Source organism: Ahaetulla prasina, chromosome 3, assembly GCF_028640845.1.
Source record: "Ahaetulla prasina isolate Xishuangbanna chromosome 3, ASM2864084v1, whole genome shotgun sequence".
Classification (NCBI taxonomy): domain Eukaryota; kingdom Metazoa; phylum Chordata; class Lepidosauria; order Squamata; family Colubridae; genus Ahaetulla; species Ahaetulla prasina.
This window is the reverse complement of record NC_080541.1, coordinates 213,581,119-213,598,755: the sequence shown is the minus strand read 5'-3', so window position 1 is coordinate 213,598,755 and position 17,637 is coordinate 213,581,119. Positions and strand designations below refer to the sequence as shown.

The 17,637-nt window shown below is 36.7% G+C and overlaps 1 protein-coding gene across 2 annotated transcripts in view; it reads right to left on the bottom strand.

The window, feature by feature from the left end:
• Positions 1-9,089: 9,089 nt before the first annotated feature.
• Positions 9,090-17,637, bottom strand: part of GNAS (GNAS complex locus) — a 234,030-nt gene continuing 225,482 nt past the window's right edge. For both annotated transcript variants that reach the window (XM_058177622.1, XM_058177623.1), the window contains exons 7-12: positions 16,504-16,577; positions 15,491-15,549; positions 14,723-14,843; positions 14,295-14,425; positions 12,651-12,718; positions 9,090-11,158 (exon numbers count right to left, since the gene is read on the bottom strand). In XM_058177622.1, the coding sequence (XP_058033605.1) occupies positions 11,012-11,158; positions 12,651-12,718; positions 14,295-14,425; positions 14,723-14,843; positions 15,491-15,549; positions 16,504-16,577 (600 nt within the window). In that variant the 3' untranslated portion in view covers positions 9,090-11,011. The remainder of the gene's footprint in view (positions 11,159-12,650; positions 12,719-14,294; positions 14,426-14,722; positions 14,844-15,490; positions 15,550-16,503; positions 16,578-17,637) is intronic.

Below are 17,637 nucleotides of genomic sequence, written 5' to 3'. Positions count from 1 at the left end.
TCAAGGATAGAACTAGGGATTCTGGAGCTCAGCATTTCTATTCTTCATACATTTCTTCAGTCCCATTTTAAAACTATCTAAATTACTGGCTATCACCGCATATGTTGGCCACAAGTATTTATGTATTTATTAATTCCAATTTTGAGGCCACCCAACTCCATAGCAAGTGGGGCTGTTAATAATTTGCAGAAAAGCCATCACTGACAAGGTACTGTAGAAAGTTAGCACCCACCCTTCTAGAAAAATGAAATATTCTAGGAAATATTAAAAAGGCAGAATATTATACCTCTCTGGATGAGAAAAGGAGGAGCATGCTCTTGGAAAGCAGCCCCCACCTTTGTTAATAGCCCCAGAAAGACTGGGCCATCCTATCTACAAGACAAAAGGCCTTCAGCTCCAGGGTGATAAGATTAGCCCTCACTCAAGATCCAAACCAGGACAAAGCCATTAAGCCATAATAGGAATTGCCCAACACCCTTTCAGAACACAACCCTCTTCATTACATCATCACCCAGCAAGATTCAACCAAGCCTGGGACACAGACAGCCTACAAAGATAGCTGGGCCCCTGCATAGCCCTCTGGGAATCTGACAACCAATAGGATACATTTCTTGCAAGGGCCAAGAGAGGGTATAAATATATCTCACTCTCCACTCCATTTGGTCTTCTACCTAGAATCACACGTGCTTGGTGGTTCTGCTTCACCATTAAACCATCCTTCCAAGCAGCCTCCATGTTTCCAGTGTCTTTCTTCCCACTTGGAACTGAACCCAGATGGACATATTTTCCAGCACTACACTTCCCGGATCTCACAAAATTTAATTGGTGGGACCTGGCATATTCTAACTGACCTGACTGGATGGGCAGAAACATACAGAGACAGATGGTCCTTCAAGTAGACAGGCTCTAGGGCTTTGTAAATGATAGCCAACATCTTGAATTGCCTTCAGAAGCCAACTGGCCTTCTGTGCTGTTCACAAAAGAGCAGGGATACATGTCCATACCACGACATGCTCATTACTGACCACTCCACTGCATTTCAGACCAGTTGTAGCTTACAAATGGTCTTCAAGAGCATCCCACAAAGAGAATTGCATAATACAGCCATATTTTATATACTACAACAGATTATATATAGGCTGAGAACATAATTGGGATTTTGAGACTACAACGCCCAGTTTAAAAATAGTACGATATAGCTTTATTAAGAATGTGATGTATTTTTTTTTATTGAAAAAGTTTTACAACTTTCCCCCCCTTTTCCCCCTCCCCCCCCCCCGACTTCCCGGAACAAACACAAGGTATAGTTAAAAATAAAACAAACATATGCTAAAAAAATTTCCCTCCTAACTGAATTATACTCCTACAACTCTCATCAATTCCTAACCTCCCCCGAAACAATCAAAAATAATACATCCTAATCATTCAAAGGCAGTCTGATAACTTGTAGTCTGATATCTGTTTTGAATATAGTCAATCCATTTTTTCCATTCATTTAAATATCTTTCTTGCATATTGTCTTTCAAAAAGGCTGAGGAGAATGTGATGTATTTTTAAGGTAGTATTAAGCCTATGAAACTTTCTGAGCCATATTTTTCATTAAATAAATGCTATTTGTGTTGTTGTGCTAACATAAAGAGCCAAAATACCCACAAAGCAGTGGTGGGATTCAGCCAGAGGTGGGTTTCAGCAGGTTCTGACCAGTTCTGGAGAACTGGTAGCAGAAATTTTGAGTAGTTCAGAGAACCGGTAGTAAAAATTCTGAATGGCCCCGCCCCCATCTATTCTCTGCCTCCCAAGTCCCAGCTGATCCGGAGGAAATGGGGATTTTGCAGTAACCTTCCCCTGCCACACCCACCAAGCCATGCCCACCAAGCCACACCCACAGAACCGGTAGTAAAAAAATTTGAAACCCACCACTGGATTCAGCCAGTTCGCACCACTTCGAAAGAACCGGTTGTTAACTTTCTGAGCAGTTTGGTGAACTGGTTGTTGGAAGAAATCATTAAGGCAGAGAACCAGTTGTTAAATTATTTGAATCCCACAACTGCCAAGAAGTCAAAATGATATCCATAATCATTCTATTACCCAAGTAATAATTCCTGTTGTCTAGGGTGGGCTGTAAAAGCAAATAAATAACAGCAGGGATTGTGAAGCATATCTTCAGTAAATCCAGTTACAAGCTAATCATATTTCATTTAATGCTATTTTATTTAATATGCACATGTTTGAACTTAGTTGAGTTACTCTGTTCAGGTAATGCCCAATTTCACATAATTATTGATACTTTTTGTCGTAATGCCTTGGCTTTTGCTTATTTCATTATGTCTCTTAATGTGATGTTACTTAGCTGTATATGTGTTTTTTAAATTCTTTAAACACCTTTTTAAAGTTAAAAATTCAGTTTGTTTTTTTTAAAAATCAATCTGAAGAGCAACATGTTAGGAGAGTACAACACTCTATAGAAGTGACAACCTGAATATTGAAAAAGCATCAGTCAATATAATGAAGGTTGGTTTTTTGTTTTTTTTTTACATTTATATCCCGCCCTTTTCCGAAGACTCAGGGCGGCTTACAGTGTATAAGGCATAGTTAGATACTATGTGGGCTAATATATAAGCCAATACGTGGACTATGAAATTAAAATATTGGATAATCCAGCTATTATCCAGTGTAGTAATACATCCAAATTACAAAATGTATGTTAAAGTTCCAAATGTTTGACATCCAAATAATTGCTTAGTCCACAACACATTCATTGCTAAGTCCTTCCTTGCGTCTTCTTAGCAGTAGATATAGTTGGGCATAGGGGAGATCTGTTTACTCTTGGAACATACTGTGTGTGTGTGTGTAAAAAATCTCCACCCAAAGTCATTGACTGAGATGGGTGGCCATAAAAAAATCAATCAAATAAATGATTAAATATTTCAATATACCATATTTTATATATTAATGGATGGGTTTATTTGAAAGGAAACTCTCTAGAAGTACTTGATATTTTTTCTTTGATTTTACGATGATTTACCATCAGTGTAATAGGGACTCCCTCTTTTAAAGACTATCTTGATGCTTTCCGTAAAGTAGGTCAGTAGAGACAGGATTTCAGCATCAAGACAGGCTCCAATCCTGCAATGGAGAATTCTCCAACTCAAACTAGTCTGCTTGAAAACCAGGGGGAAATCCTGCTTGCTTCTACTGGTCTGGTATCAAACAGCATGCACATTTCCAAGTGCATAGGAAATATGATAAACATGTAAAAAGGCACATCGGTCTGTCAGCCCAAAGGTTTACTGAAAGAGGAAGACACTAGAGGAAAGGGTGTGAGGTATACAATTGAAAAAAAAAGTGAATAAAATTCTAGATCTATTTAGAAAAAAATTAAAATATGGGTCTATTTAGCTTTATGTATAGAAATAGGGTAGTCTACTTAATGTTAAAATTGGGGCTGCAGATTCTACCAGCGTCCATTAGTTGGTCTTAGTTGGTCCAGTAAGCCAAACATTCTAAGATGGGTAGTGACAAGAACCAACTAGAACTGAGTCCTTTCAAGAAGAACAACTCAAATTGATAAGTCCTTTTTCTGTTCAAAGGGCTGCAGGATTCATAGGCGTAATAAGCACCAGTGATATCAGCCATCTACAGTTTATCTTAATAGGTGAGATTAAAAAAAAGACTTGGAATCTTCCTACTGAAGACTTGACTATATTTATAAAGTGATACTGGCTGGAATTCAGCACAGTAAAAGAATGCTGGGAAATAAAGACTTAATAAATTCCACATAAACTCCATGGAACTTGTGGAGAATCCCAACTAAAGATATGCACCAGTGGTCGGTTTCAATTTTTTTTACTACCAGTTCTGTGGGCGTGACTTGGTGGGCGTGGCTTGGTGGACATAGCAGGGGAAGGATACTGTAAAATCTCCATTCCCACCCCACTTCAGGGGAAGTTTACTGTAAAATCCTCATTTCCTCCCGATCAACTAGGAGGCAAGGAATAGATGGGGGCGGGGCCAGTCAGAATTTTTACTACCGGTTCTCTGAATTACTCAAAATTTCCACTACCGGTTCTCCAGAACTGGTCAGAACCTGCTGAAACCCACCTCTGGTATGCACCACCAATCGGGGCTACTATCACTATTCCAAAACACCCTGTAAGTTTTAAACAGGGCAGCCCAACCAGAGCCTGTTAATGTTGCCCTGAATTACTTGCAGTAGTTTCTGGAATGTGGTACATTTGCAAGAAATGTAGGACTTGATTGTATCAAAATAATCTCTGAATGTAATCGCAGCAATCTGGAAACAATAAGCAACACCTACCAGGCTAGGGTCACTATACCTATATTTGTTGGCATCACACAGGTTAAATCCTGCCCTTAATACTGCAGAGGAAAAGTAGCTGTGCTTTTCTTGGGGTTATCTGTAACAGCTATTTTAAGTGTTAATAATGGACTTCATTTTTCCCCTGTATCTTTCTAACCTCAATCCTAATAGTTAGAAATTATTAAGCACCATTTCGTGTGTGTGTGTGTGTGTGTGTTTGCATATGTGTGTGTGTCTATGAGTCAGTTTGTCTCCTGGTGACTGCTTGGACAATTCTCTGTAGTTTTCTTGGCAGGGTTATTCAGAAGTGGCTTGCCATTGCCTCCTTCCTGGGGCTGAGAGAAAGCTCGGTGCCTTAACGGTATACCAAACTGGCTCTTATTTTGAATGTTACCTGTTGTATTATTTGATAAAATGCTTCAATCAACATCTGTTCAGTTCTTTCAGTTAAAGTCTTTGCTAATTGCTTGAAATATTTTTTGTAGGCTAAGTTCAAGGTTTGTTGCATAAGTAATACTTTTTTTTTTTTTGGACAGGGTAGTAAACAGCAGAATTCAAGCCAAAGGCTGTAGATAGATATGCAAGCATAGGGACATTGTTCTTTTAATGGAAGCCACCTTAAGTGGCTTCCATTAAGTGTTAGTCTAAATTTCTGTGCATTAATAATAGAGATTATTTCTCAGCTAAGTATGCTTTTCACTGGAATTGTGACTTTTACACTTAGCTAACGAAGTCTATTGCTGAAATCTCAATATCAGAAGGATAAGAATTATGCTGAAGTTATTGGTATGCATTGCAGACCATCATTATTCAAATAGCACCAACTATCAAGTTTTAGTATTTAGCTCATAAAAACACCAAAATATAATGTAATCTATTTTTTTCAAGGTACTAACTGGCATAGATGCCAGCGTTTCTCAATCTTGGCAGCTTGAAGATGGGTGGGCTTCAACTCCCAGAATTCCCCAGCCAGCATGGGAGTTGAAGCCCACCCATCTCCAAGCTGCCAAGGTTGAGAAACACTGTTCTATTTAATAATGATGTCCCATTAACAAACTGGTTGTCTACAGCAGGGGTCTGCAAACTTGGCTCTTTTAAGACTTGTAGACTTCAACTCCCAGAGTTCCTCAGCCAGCAAAGCTGGTTTGGAGGTATCAAACTTTGGACTTTGGAGTATCAGACTAATGATCTGTCTGAAGGCTATTAACCAAATTAGTTGCTTCACTTGTTTTTTTCCTGATTATTTTTTTTTAAAAATTATTTGGAACCGCCAAGGAACAGAAAGATATGTTACAAATACAGTGAGAATCCAATTTTTGTTCTTTGATTCCAATACGGGTTGTCTGAAACACCAGACACCCTAAAATCTTCAGAAACTGCATTATATTTATACAGCAAGATCACTCCACTTGCAATAAACCATAGATCGTACATTATCTACTGAAGATTGGCAAGGAAAATGTTTTTAAAGCCATACACATCAGGTTCACAGAGTTCATGCAGATACGCACAATTGCTTTGATAGTATGGAACTCCCTGGTGATTATCTTTGAAACAATCATCAAGGTTCTATCCTGTCTATTTCTTTCTTCATTCACTCTGTGCATTTTTACAGCAAACAGAACAAGATCTAATCCATGCTGGTCTAAGGAACTATTCCCATCTTTACTGAGCTCTCAAGAAAATGTTCTGGTTGACTGAAAATAGTTGGGGGAATTTATCGTCATACCATGACTTTATGTTGAATTGGTGGGATAATGCAAATTTTTGATTTATTCAATTGCATTATAAACATCAAAAAGCTTTGCACAATATGGGTATTAAATAATTTTAAGGCTTCATTAAGGATTGTGTTCTGCGATAGGTTTTCCATAGTTAATTGGGTACAATAATATGAAATAGGCAGAATAATTGAGTAGGTAGCATTTTTTGAACTGCTCCAGAGAGAACAGTGAGTTCTAATGAATCTTAAAGGTAGGAGCCACTTCTCCACAATCTGATCTTAAGCCATTCCAAAACACATGCAAATTTATTCTAGTGAGATAGAATAGCAAAATGTGTTAGAGATGAGAGGGAGAATTAAAAAGGGCTATTACCAAGTACAAATAGTCCTTGATTTATGACTGCGATGGAGCCCAAAATTTCTGTTGCCAAGTGAAACATTTGATGAGTTTTGCCCCATTTTATAACTTTCCTTGCCACAGTTGTTAAGTGGCTCGTTGCAGTTGTTCTGTTTAAGTAAGTTGAAAAGTGAATCTGGCTTCCACATTGACTTCGCTTGTCAAGTGGTTACAAAAAGTGATCACATGATCCTGGAACACCGCAACCATCATAAATATGAGTTAGTTGCCAGGAATCTGAATTTTGATCACATGGCCATGGGGATGCATCAACTATTGTGTGAAAACCAGTCATAGATCACTTTTTTCAGTGCCATTGTAATTTGAACAGTCATTAAACAAACTGTTATAAGTTGAGGACTACCTGTCTGATTCTTGCTTATTCATTAGGAACTGAGTGGCTTCTACAAAGTTTTGCATTCACCTTTTTTTCATTCCCAGGATATTTAACTTAGTATAAAAAGAACTCGAGAAATAGTACATTCCACTCTTGGAAGTGTGCAGTATTTTAACATCCATTTGTTACAAAGATCCGTTTTGAAAATATCTCTACAATTTATTATTATTTTTGTACAAAATATGTCAAATAGTCAGTCAATGTTGTAGGGGACTAGCATGGCATGTTATGTTTTAAATTCACTTGATTTACACACTGGCAAAACATGAAACAGCAGCAGCCTAAATTCATCCAAAGAGCTGGGGGAAAAAATTAAAACCAGGGGATCCTACGTATGTTGGAATCATTGCAGTAATGAGCTGGGAAGAAATATTTTCATAATAGCACTGTTATTGGTAATAAAGTCACACCCTGAAAGTTATATGATGATGCATGTAACCCTAAAAATCCACTTTCAATTTTACTAAATAGAAGTATGGGGCATCGTGCATTTTAGGATAGGGACAAATATTTAGAAAATACCTTGGCTGTTAAAAACCAGAAATTTCTGGACCAGTGAAAACCAGCTTTTCCCCCAGTTATGGTAATTTACCTGAACCTAAAGTTCAAATAAATAAATAGGAAATTGAAATTGAAGGAAAAGATGAAGATTAGATGGAAATACTTCAACTAACTCCAAAGTTAAGGCAATTAAATTAGAGACAGAAGAAAACACAGAACTAAATAGCAAGCACTGAAGCTTTATGGGATTTTTGTATTGAAAAGAAAAACAAAACAAGAAAAATGTTAAAAATAAGACTTGCGGTTACCAGGCCACCAAATTGCACAAACTCAAGAGACAGAAAGACACACACACACTCGCTTTCTTTCTAGACATGTGCAAACCGAACGGCTCCCTCCAACCCAACTTTGTTTTTTTTTTTAAATCTGTCAAATGTTTCCATTCATATAAAGCTCCATAGGAAGTATATTTTAATGGGATGTGTGTAAGCGTGCATATGCACACGCGCAGATATACTTTATTACATAAACTTTTATCTATTCACCCAAAGTGTCCTTACTTTTAAAGATGAGGCAATATTTTGTTTTTCCTAGATCACACATCACATTCCTTGTAAATACTTCATTTAATTATTATTCATCTTCTTCCCTTCCCTAGGACTTAATAAAGATTAATAAAATAAGTTTGGCACTAAACTTAACAAGTTTTGGCTTTTGTTTAAAAAAAAATTAAGGCTCACATTTCATAATCTGTGTATATGTGTCCAAGAGTGCATTTACATACATTTACATGTGTATACATACCAGCGTTTCTCAATGTAGGCCACTTTAAGCTGTGCAGACATCAATTTCCAGAATTCCTCAGCCAATTGACTGAGGGATTCTGGGACTTGAAGTCCCACACAGCTTAAAGTTGCTGAAGTTGAGAAATGCTGGTGTATAGGTTTTTTGTCTCCCCCCCCCGCCCCCGCAACCCTAGCAGGCACCAACTAAAAATAAATTTGTGAGTACGACTTTGTCACCGATTCCAAATGCTCGCAAGGCAGTACCTCTTCAAAACGTTTTACGATTACAAACTGATCTTTTCAATCCACTTAATAGCAGACACAGCCCGAGATGCAAAGGCCCCGTGGCAGATACACAGTCAACTGTTCAACAGCTTCAGCTCCTACACCCGAGGAGACAAATGCTGTCTCTTAAAATCTGATGTGGCTCATTGATCTTGGATTCTGCAATAGCAGAAACCAGAAAGAAAAATTCGGAAATGATGTGCTCCTTCCCCTTGATTGCCCCCGTTACCCCAAATTTATGCATGGAGAGCCAATACCAAGAAGGATGCCATAAAAGACGTTGCAATTGTTCCTATTCTACCGGGGAGAAATATATCCTTGTATTGGCTAATGGTGCCAATCAACTAAAAACTGAAGGATCACCAACATTTCGTGTCTATTAAAAGTGAAAATCGATAGGGAAATGCGTTTTCTCAATTTTCTCCAATTGCTGATGTGAAAAACCTGGAATATGTAGAGTCCTTGGGTATTACAAAGACTCCTGCCACCAAGCAGAAATTTGGGACACAAGACAGTTCCTGAAATGGATGCCTTCCTAACAGGGAAGGTTAAGTGATGCCCTGCGAAAATAGAAGCACGTGTGTAAAAGGCAATTTTAAAAAATAATTGCTGTATTAAGACCCATGTTCCCCTACTTCAAGGGGCCAAGAAATGGGCTTGAGGAAAATAGGCTAACACTGTTCTAGACGTGTTATTATAGCTGTAATTTTAGACTTTGTACAAATTTGTACAGGTAGGTTTAGACACATGAAAAAGTAATATCTCACAAAGACATGAAACACCTAAGTATAAAATATAAAGCAGTGTAATAGTTACTAAAATTACATGCTGTCTTATTGCTACAGTGATTTTTGCTTTTTTTTAAAAACTGTACCACATGTTGTCCTAAGCATATAATTTGCATAAATTATTCAAGTTTAAGAAAAAAAAATCCACACGTCTCCACTTTAAGCTACTTATATAGTTAATATATAAAACAATGTTTTAAGTTATCTCTTTATTAAAAGAGAAGTAAAATGTCATTTGAAACTGAAATTCAGTGACCAGATCTAGGGGCAAGGTACATTTTATCATTATGCCTGTTAGAGGAGTTAGCGTTGGGTGGAAAAGTCTTAGACCCAGCATGAAGACAGCCTCTAGGCCTGTGCAGTGCCTATAATATTGATTTTTTTGTTCTGTTTTTATCTTTTTGCACAAAAAAAAAATACTATGAATGACAAAGACTAACATTGATAATTTGTAGCAAAATTTGGTTTATGTAGAAACAAGCCATGTTTTGCATTTGGATAGAGATTTAAATGAATTAAAGCTAAAAATTAAAAAGCATGATGCTGAAACATCTGCTCGCTTGTTGTAGAACTCACTTTTAAAGTGGTTAAGTTTGCACGATTTGTACTTTTTTTTTTATATACTAAACAGTATTCCCCACCCCCTCCTTTTATAAACCAGGAAAAAAAAATCCCTAAACTACAGATAAATTTTTCCCTACCTTGAGCGAATGCTGCTGAAAGATTTGACAAAGCTGTACAGCGCAATCAAACATACTTACATCTTAGCTCATTGCACAGGTACAGCCATAATCAAGGCACAAAGATCTTCTACAAGTTATTTTTTTTTTCAATAAAGTTGTACAAAATAATACATTTTACAGTCTGTACAAGAATAATAATCCAGCAGTAAAATAAAAACTAGGGGAGTGGTGGAAAAAAAAAAAGAAAGAAAGCATGGAAAGAGGATAAGAGGAAATAGAAGAAGGGGAAAGACAGGGGAACAGGAAAAGGAAGATTTTATATATATATAAAGATTTTTTTAATATATATATTTATATATATATATATAAAATAAAAAGATAGGATCGACAGTGGACAAACTGAAAACAGTGTGTGGTTAAATCTTTCTGCAATCACAGGCTAGAATGCAGTTCATTTTGCACTGTCCCTGATAATCAGGACATCACGGTTCAGCAACACTTTTCTGAAGGTAGCAGTTGGTTTTCTACTGTCTAGGTTTGCCATTGTAGAAATGTCAGTATTTCCACTCAAAAGTCACATTCAGAGGCAAAAAAACCCAAACCGAAGCGGCTGCCCTTAGAACTTGGCACCTTCCTTAGTTGGACGCGGTGAATGGATACAGTTGAAATCATGGGATAAATGATCATGCCCACAACAGTAATGATTATCTAAAGTTCTCCCTCTTTTTGTGTGTGTGTGTGTATGTTTTTTTTTTTGTTTGCTTTTAAATATTTAATTGAAATCCCAAATCTTCTCAGGTGCTTGACCCTTCGGCCCGTTAATTCTTTTGTTTTGCATTGTTTGGGTTTTGTTTCGTTAAGGGCCATGTTAAAGAGAAAAACCTCACCCTGGCTGCAGAAATAGCCTTTTTTTTTTTTTTTTGCGCGGGGGGGACTATTTCTCCGTTCCAAGGGAGTGAAACAAGACAGAAAGGCTGCTCTTTGTCCAGCAAGGAAAAAAGACTGAAGGATGCAAATCAGAGAGAGAGAGTCTGCAACAGTTCTCTTCCACGTTATGTGGGCCAGGTTTTTTTTTTCTTTTCTTTTTAGTAAGGAACAAGGAGTCCAAAACAGAGGAAAAAGTGCGCTCTATCACAACAACTCATATTGGCGAAGATGCATCCTTTGAATAATGTCCCGACAGTCATTGAAAACCCTCCGAATGTTTTCTGTATCTACGGCGCAGGTGAAGTGAGGGTAGCAGTAATGCCGTCCGTCTCCACTGGCTGTGCTGATTCTCTGGAAGGGCAGCAGAGAGAAAAGTCACGTCAGTTTTTCTAGCATATCATCCATTTCCCACCTCCCATCTCCCTTCTCTAGACTCCTTTTCCCTAAGTTCTAAGAATCTCATATGTCCAGACAAATGCAGATGGAATACAAATCTTCTGGAAAAAAAATCAGCCAGCAAATTGGGTGGAGAATTCGGTTTAAAAATATGCAGCTTTGTGGGCTAAATGCTGCTAACTAGGTAGATACAAATGACACTTGTTCAAATCCAGACCCTTCTGAATCTATGATTAAAAAAAAGATCATAAACAGTATTGTTAAGGTGGTGGTTCGATGTTAATGAAGCACTACTAAATTCCATGAACTGTGATGGAACAACCAAAGGCAAAAGGTTGCACAGCAAGTCCTCGACTTACAACAGTTCGTTTAGTGACCGCTTGAAGTTACAATGGCATTGAAAAGAAAAAAGTGATTTATGATCTTTTTTTCAGACTTATGACTGTTGAAGCATCCCCATAGTCACATGATCAAAATTCAGACACTTGGCAAAATTCAGACACTCATATTTATGGCCGCTGCAGTGTCCCAGGGTCATGTGATCCCCCTTTGTGACCTTCTGACAAAAAAAGCAAATGGGGAAGCCCGATTCACTTTACAACCGTGTTACTAACTTAACAACCACAATGATTCACTTAACAATTGTGGCAAGAAAAGTCATAAAATTGGGAAAACTTCACTTAACAGTTGTCTCTCTTCAGACAACAGAAATTTTGAGCTCAACTGGTCGTAAATCACAGACTTCTTTTACAGGGTGTCCTAGCTTACCGATTGCCTTGTTTAGCAACTGTTTGAAGTCACAGTGGTTGGAAAACAAACAGGTTTGTGACCAGTCCTCACATTTACGGCCATCGTAGCATCCCATGATCATGTGATCACCATTTGCAAGTTTCACAACTGGCCTCCAACAAGCGGAATCAAGGGAGAACACTGAAGTTTTTATGAAGAGATTGGACAACCATTTGTCTGAAATCGTATATAGTTTTTCCTGCCTGAACAAGGGGTTGGACTAGAAAACCTCCAAGGTACCTTCCAACACAGTTATTCTGTATTCTCTAAATGAAATCACAAGTTGCACTCACACGATGCTTCGCGTAATAAATGCAAGGATTCACTTAATGATGGAAGCACAGTGATGTCATAAGTTTGGCACTGTCACATGATTTATTTATTTTTTTGGTTTAACTACCACAATACTTAGCCCTGGAGTTGTTGCTTCCAATGGTGGTTGGTAAGTGAGGACTGCCTTTGGTGACCCAAGTTAAAAAACTTGGTTACTCAAATCACATCTCAGAAATGTCCATCAAATGGCAATTCTGCTTTGTAGAGTTACTGAGACGCTTCTCAAAGAGAAAGTTAAATAGCTCTAAACATAGCTGACTATAAAAGCAAGCAGAAGCAAGGTCATGTCTGATAAAAACAGGAACAGTAAAGAGAGCCTACTTACAAGAAATTCATCTCTAATAAAATACTTGGCCCTTGTAACTCTAGGATCCTCGCCAGGTTCTGGTGTTGCTGCTCATTTAAAAAAAAAAAAGTAAAGAACAACAAAAAAAAGTTATCTTGGAATAGTTTTATAAAAATACTTTTATTTCGATTCACAGGAGAGATTAAAGAAAATATTTTAGTGCCTAAAAGCATAAGCATTGCAAAATACCTCTTTAAATATAGACTCACATTAGAAGAGTGGATCAGCTGAAAGCTGCATTTTCATTATTATTGTTGTACTCAAATGGCTTTAACAAAACATCAACAAGCATAAAGGGTAGGGGGTTATTGTTTTTACTCTTTGCATATTGGGATTTTATTTTTTTGGAAGACACCTAGTGTCACTGAAAGGGAGTGGGCAGCCATATAAATTATTTAAATAAATAAAAAAAATTAATTAATTAAATAAATATAAATAAATAAATCTCACTCAGACTCATTCACTTAAAATTAATTAAAATGTTTCAGATAAAGAACTGAAATTCAAATAACAATAAATATATTATTTACGCTATCTTCTCCTATTTATTTTTTGATCTTAAGGAGATGTAAGGTCAACCATTGGTCAGGACAGGCCTGAAAGTTAGTAGATGCCTTAACTCAGGGGTCCCCATTCCTTGGGCTGTGGCCCACTGCTGGACACTGAGTTGTTCGGAACCAGGCCACAGAAGTGGTGGGCGAGTGGATGCATCCCCACTCATGGGAGTAGCAGGCGGGCACATGCGTGCTCCATTTGTGTGAGCGGTGCTCATGCAAGTAGAGCTGTGTGTGCTTGCCTGCCACTCGCATTGAACCATCCTCTCTTCCCCGGCCAGTCTGCAAAGCCAGAAAGGTTGGGGACCTCTGCTGTAACAGTCACTGAATTTTGGACTTGTGATATTCTGGAACCACAATTTAAGTGTTGGGGGACTGTGTGTGACCTGCTTGCTTGCAGAGATCTTCAGTCTTCTATTATAGAAAGAGAGCTGTAGTGAATAATCACTTCAAAAAGTGAACCAGTCTAGAAACTACACAGGACCATAAAATGTTATTGAAAAAAGTACAAAAAAAAAAAAAAAGGATCTCACTGGATGGGATACTTTTTTTCCTCATACAAAGCTGTTCCAAAAAATTTAGAAGTTTTCTGTTAACAGAAGAAATCCTCTTGGTTAATATATTCTGCTCTGCTTCAGAGAGGGAAAATATCCAGGTTTTAGGCTACAGTACTTTGATTGATGACACTTGGAAGGGTCTTCATTGCTTACCCTGAAAATTATGGACTCTAAATAATTTTTAACAGAAGCCTATCACTGACAGTACTCCATCCTGGATCAAGTATTTGTCTGATTTATACTGCAAGCAGTTTGAGAGAAAGAACTGATTCAAGCATAATATAGTAACAATCAGTGATCACAAAAAGGAGTAAAAAAATTCCTAAACAATTGTTCATTGTTTATAACAATTGTATATAACATTTATACACTGTTTACCACAATTTTTATACACAATTGTTATCATATAGATATTAGACAGGAAAAATCAATCCCTTCGTTCTTTCTCTCACTTTTTTCTTTTATAGTAACAGAGAAAAACATTTTTCAAAGTGTACTATCAACTTTCTTACCATCTTCTGGGGTTGTGTAACGAGCAAATTCTGGAAAGTAATCTTCAATTTTTGATTTGCCTGCCAAAACTTTCTCTGCTAGCAGATCTTGTTTGTTCAGAAAAAGAATAACTGAAATGGTCCGTAGCCACCTAGAGAAACAGACCCATATACCGTTAAAATGACAATAAAACAATTAAGGTATAAAGAAATATAAAGCAATTTAAGACATTATATTAATTATTCAGAGTTGCTTGATCATGAGAAGTGTGGCATCTAAATTTAATAAATAAATGAATAATTTTTATAAAAAACATACTTCACTGAAATAATGTACATTCTCTTAGAATTTATAATAGCATGGGTTCGGTGCCTTACACAATACAGACAGAAATAAACATAAGCTAGAATTATGAATGACATGATTGGTCAAAACTAAAGAGACGGACCTGTTGTTCCAGATACTTTTGAAGAGGTTTAATGCTTCTTGAAGCCGGTTGGTCTGATTGTCTTCTCGTATAACCATGTTATAGCTACTGCTGGCTACCACAAATATTATAGCAGTTACATCTAAAACACAAAAGCAAAGGGAAACATCCTTAATCAATACTCTTTGGCTTTGAATGTATTTTTCTTTAATTCGGCTCCATAAAGAAAAAAAAGTTAGAAAAAGAGAAAATGGAAGAGCTTAGGGAAAAGGCGAACAGTTCAAATGGGAGCAAATAACTTAGAGAAGAATAAGTTCAAAAGAAGAAAAATAATACTGAGGGAGTGAGGGAATAAAAATCAGCTAAAATGCAGCTCTAATGTGATTGGAGGAAAAAAGGATATTTTGTAGGATACACGCTGTAGGTCCATAGAAATGAATAAAACATGCAATTCTCTCTCTCTCTCTCTCTCTGTGAGTGTATGAGAGAGAGGGGAAAAAAAGAGAAATGGGGGGGAGGGAGGGAGAGGTGAATATCCATTCTTTTGTAATTTAATCACAAGTGATGGAAGCTAAACAAAACTTATAAAGAAAGCTACATGCTGAAAACAAGCATGCAGTGAGTTAAAGAGCTGAGCTGGTTATGGAGACATCCCCAAAATGTCAAATAGTATATATTTGGTATTCAGGTAATTGGAAAGCTGGATTTCCACATTAATATAATATACAGTTTATATTACATGGAAAATGTTCATAGTCTATCACAAGTTTAACAGATTTCTGAATATACCATTGAAACACTGGATCCATTTTCGACGTTCATCTCTTTGCCCACCAACATCAAACATACTGAAAAGAAAAAAAAAATGGGAGGGATTCAGAACTAGGGAAGCAGGATTATTAAAGACCTCCCCACCCACCCACCAACAGCTGCAGGCTGCAAAAAATGCTACTAGAATTATGGAAAACAAGCACTGACAGTATTTCAAATATATATTCCAAATGTCTTTTCAGCCTACTCATTGATGGTGTTCTCTCCAATAACTAATATTGCAAGTTAAAAATTGAAGTACATTATTTGGGTGAACTTTTTATTAGTTGCCGAGTTATGAATTTGTATTATTTGGAAAATTTATAGCTTACAGAAAAGGCTAAAACTAACTTTCTTCTTCTTTTTAATTGTGTCCGATTTTCAGAGACTCCCTGGAAAAGTCTGCTTATAAAAATCTTTTTTGACAAGATTTTTTCAGAAGTGGTTTGCCATTGCCTCATTTCTAGGACTGAAAGGAAGTGACTGGCCCAAGGTCACCCAGTGGCTTTGTACTCAAGACAGAACTAGAACTCACAGTCTCCTGGTTTCTAGCCTGAAACCTTAACCCACTATACCAAACTGGCTCTCAAATCTAACTTAGATGACTATAAAAATGAAATGGGACAGAATTGAACAACGCTTTTAATTACCACAACATGGATATAGTTAGATTAATTTTTCATAGACATGTTATTGGAACATTCTGTTTTCCTCCAAAATAGGTCAATACAAGCCCAGAGGATGGGGATAGGACAGAGTATTAATGTATTTCTCAAATTAGACTGTCTGGATGCTGAAGTGCTTTATGTTATTCCAAATGTTGTCTGGCCATAAACCATGCCTACTTCCAGAAATACAGGAAAAACCCTGCTTGAATTGGCTTTTTCTCAAGTTGGATCACTATATTATGGAATATTTTGCACATTTCTACTATATCACTGTTAGTTTAATGCCCAGTCTCAATTTAAGCACCCGCTATTAGTGATACTTACTGGAAATTTACTTTGTCGACTTGAAACTTGGTTTCAAATATTCCTGATGTCAGAACTCTGCATCTAAGAAGGTCCTATAAAAAAAAAAAAGAATAAGAGTTTTTTTCCCTTAAAAGAACATTCTATTTAAAAAAAAACCACAAGCCTTAGGGAACAATGGGTCAATGAAATAACAACTTTAGGTTCTTTGTAAAAAGTGTACGGTAGTATAAAACTTATATCTCAGGTTTTTAAATCTCTTTTCCTCCCGTCCTACCTAGCAACACAAAGCCGCTTACCATAATAAATAAATTTTGTAAAGTTAAGAAACTGTTTAAAATATACTAACATCTTGGAAACAAAACAATCAGTTTATAAAAACAGCAACCCGTAAGCTCAGAAAACCATGACACAAAGGAAAATTTGAAACCATGGGAAATAGACACATTTCTAAAACCTTCACTCATTTTGATGTGAATTATAATTAGAGATAAAAACTTCTGAAGAATGTGGAGGAAAAGAAAAAGAAGTTTTGGAAAAATGAAATATAGGTAGTAACTAACTTTTAATATCCTCTTTGATAAAAAATCTTTATTGTTCATAAAAAGTTAACAGTAGGGTTTCCCCACTCCCCCATACAATAGAAAAGTATTTTTGAATAATGGTTATTCATTTATGGATTAGATTTTAATTCCCACCAAATGGGTTCAAATACAGCCTAATTTTTTAAAAAAATATAGCATTTCCTCATTTTTGCTTGCTTAGAAAAAAGCTGGCAGATATAAAAAGTTAAAGTTGAAAACAGAAGACATAACTGCATTGTGTTGGGCTTGGTTTCTGGGTGTTATGTGAATTTCATTATATGGATATACTTTGTATATATGTACAATGACAATAAACTTTATATATAGCCATATTCATAGACTCCTGAAAACTGAAAATTTTCCAGTACAGCACTGGGATAAATGTCTATAGAGATTCTCAGTCATCCAAGATCATGGTTGTCCCAAAGGTGCTTTTTCAAACGGCAACTGGACTGTGTTTTTTCCTTGAAGACTTTTCGCTTCTCATCCAAGAAGCTTCTTTTGAAGGATTGAAAAAACAAAGTCCAGTTGCCATTTGAAAAAGCACCTTTGGGGACAGTACTGGGATAAG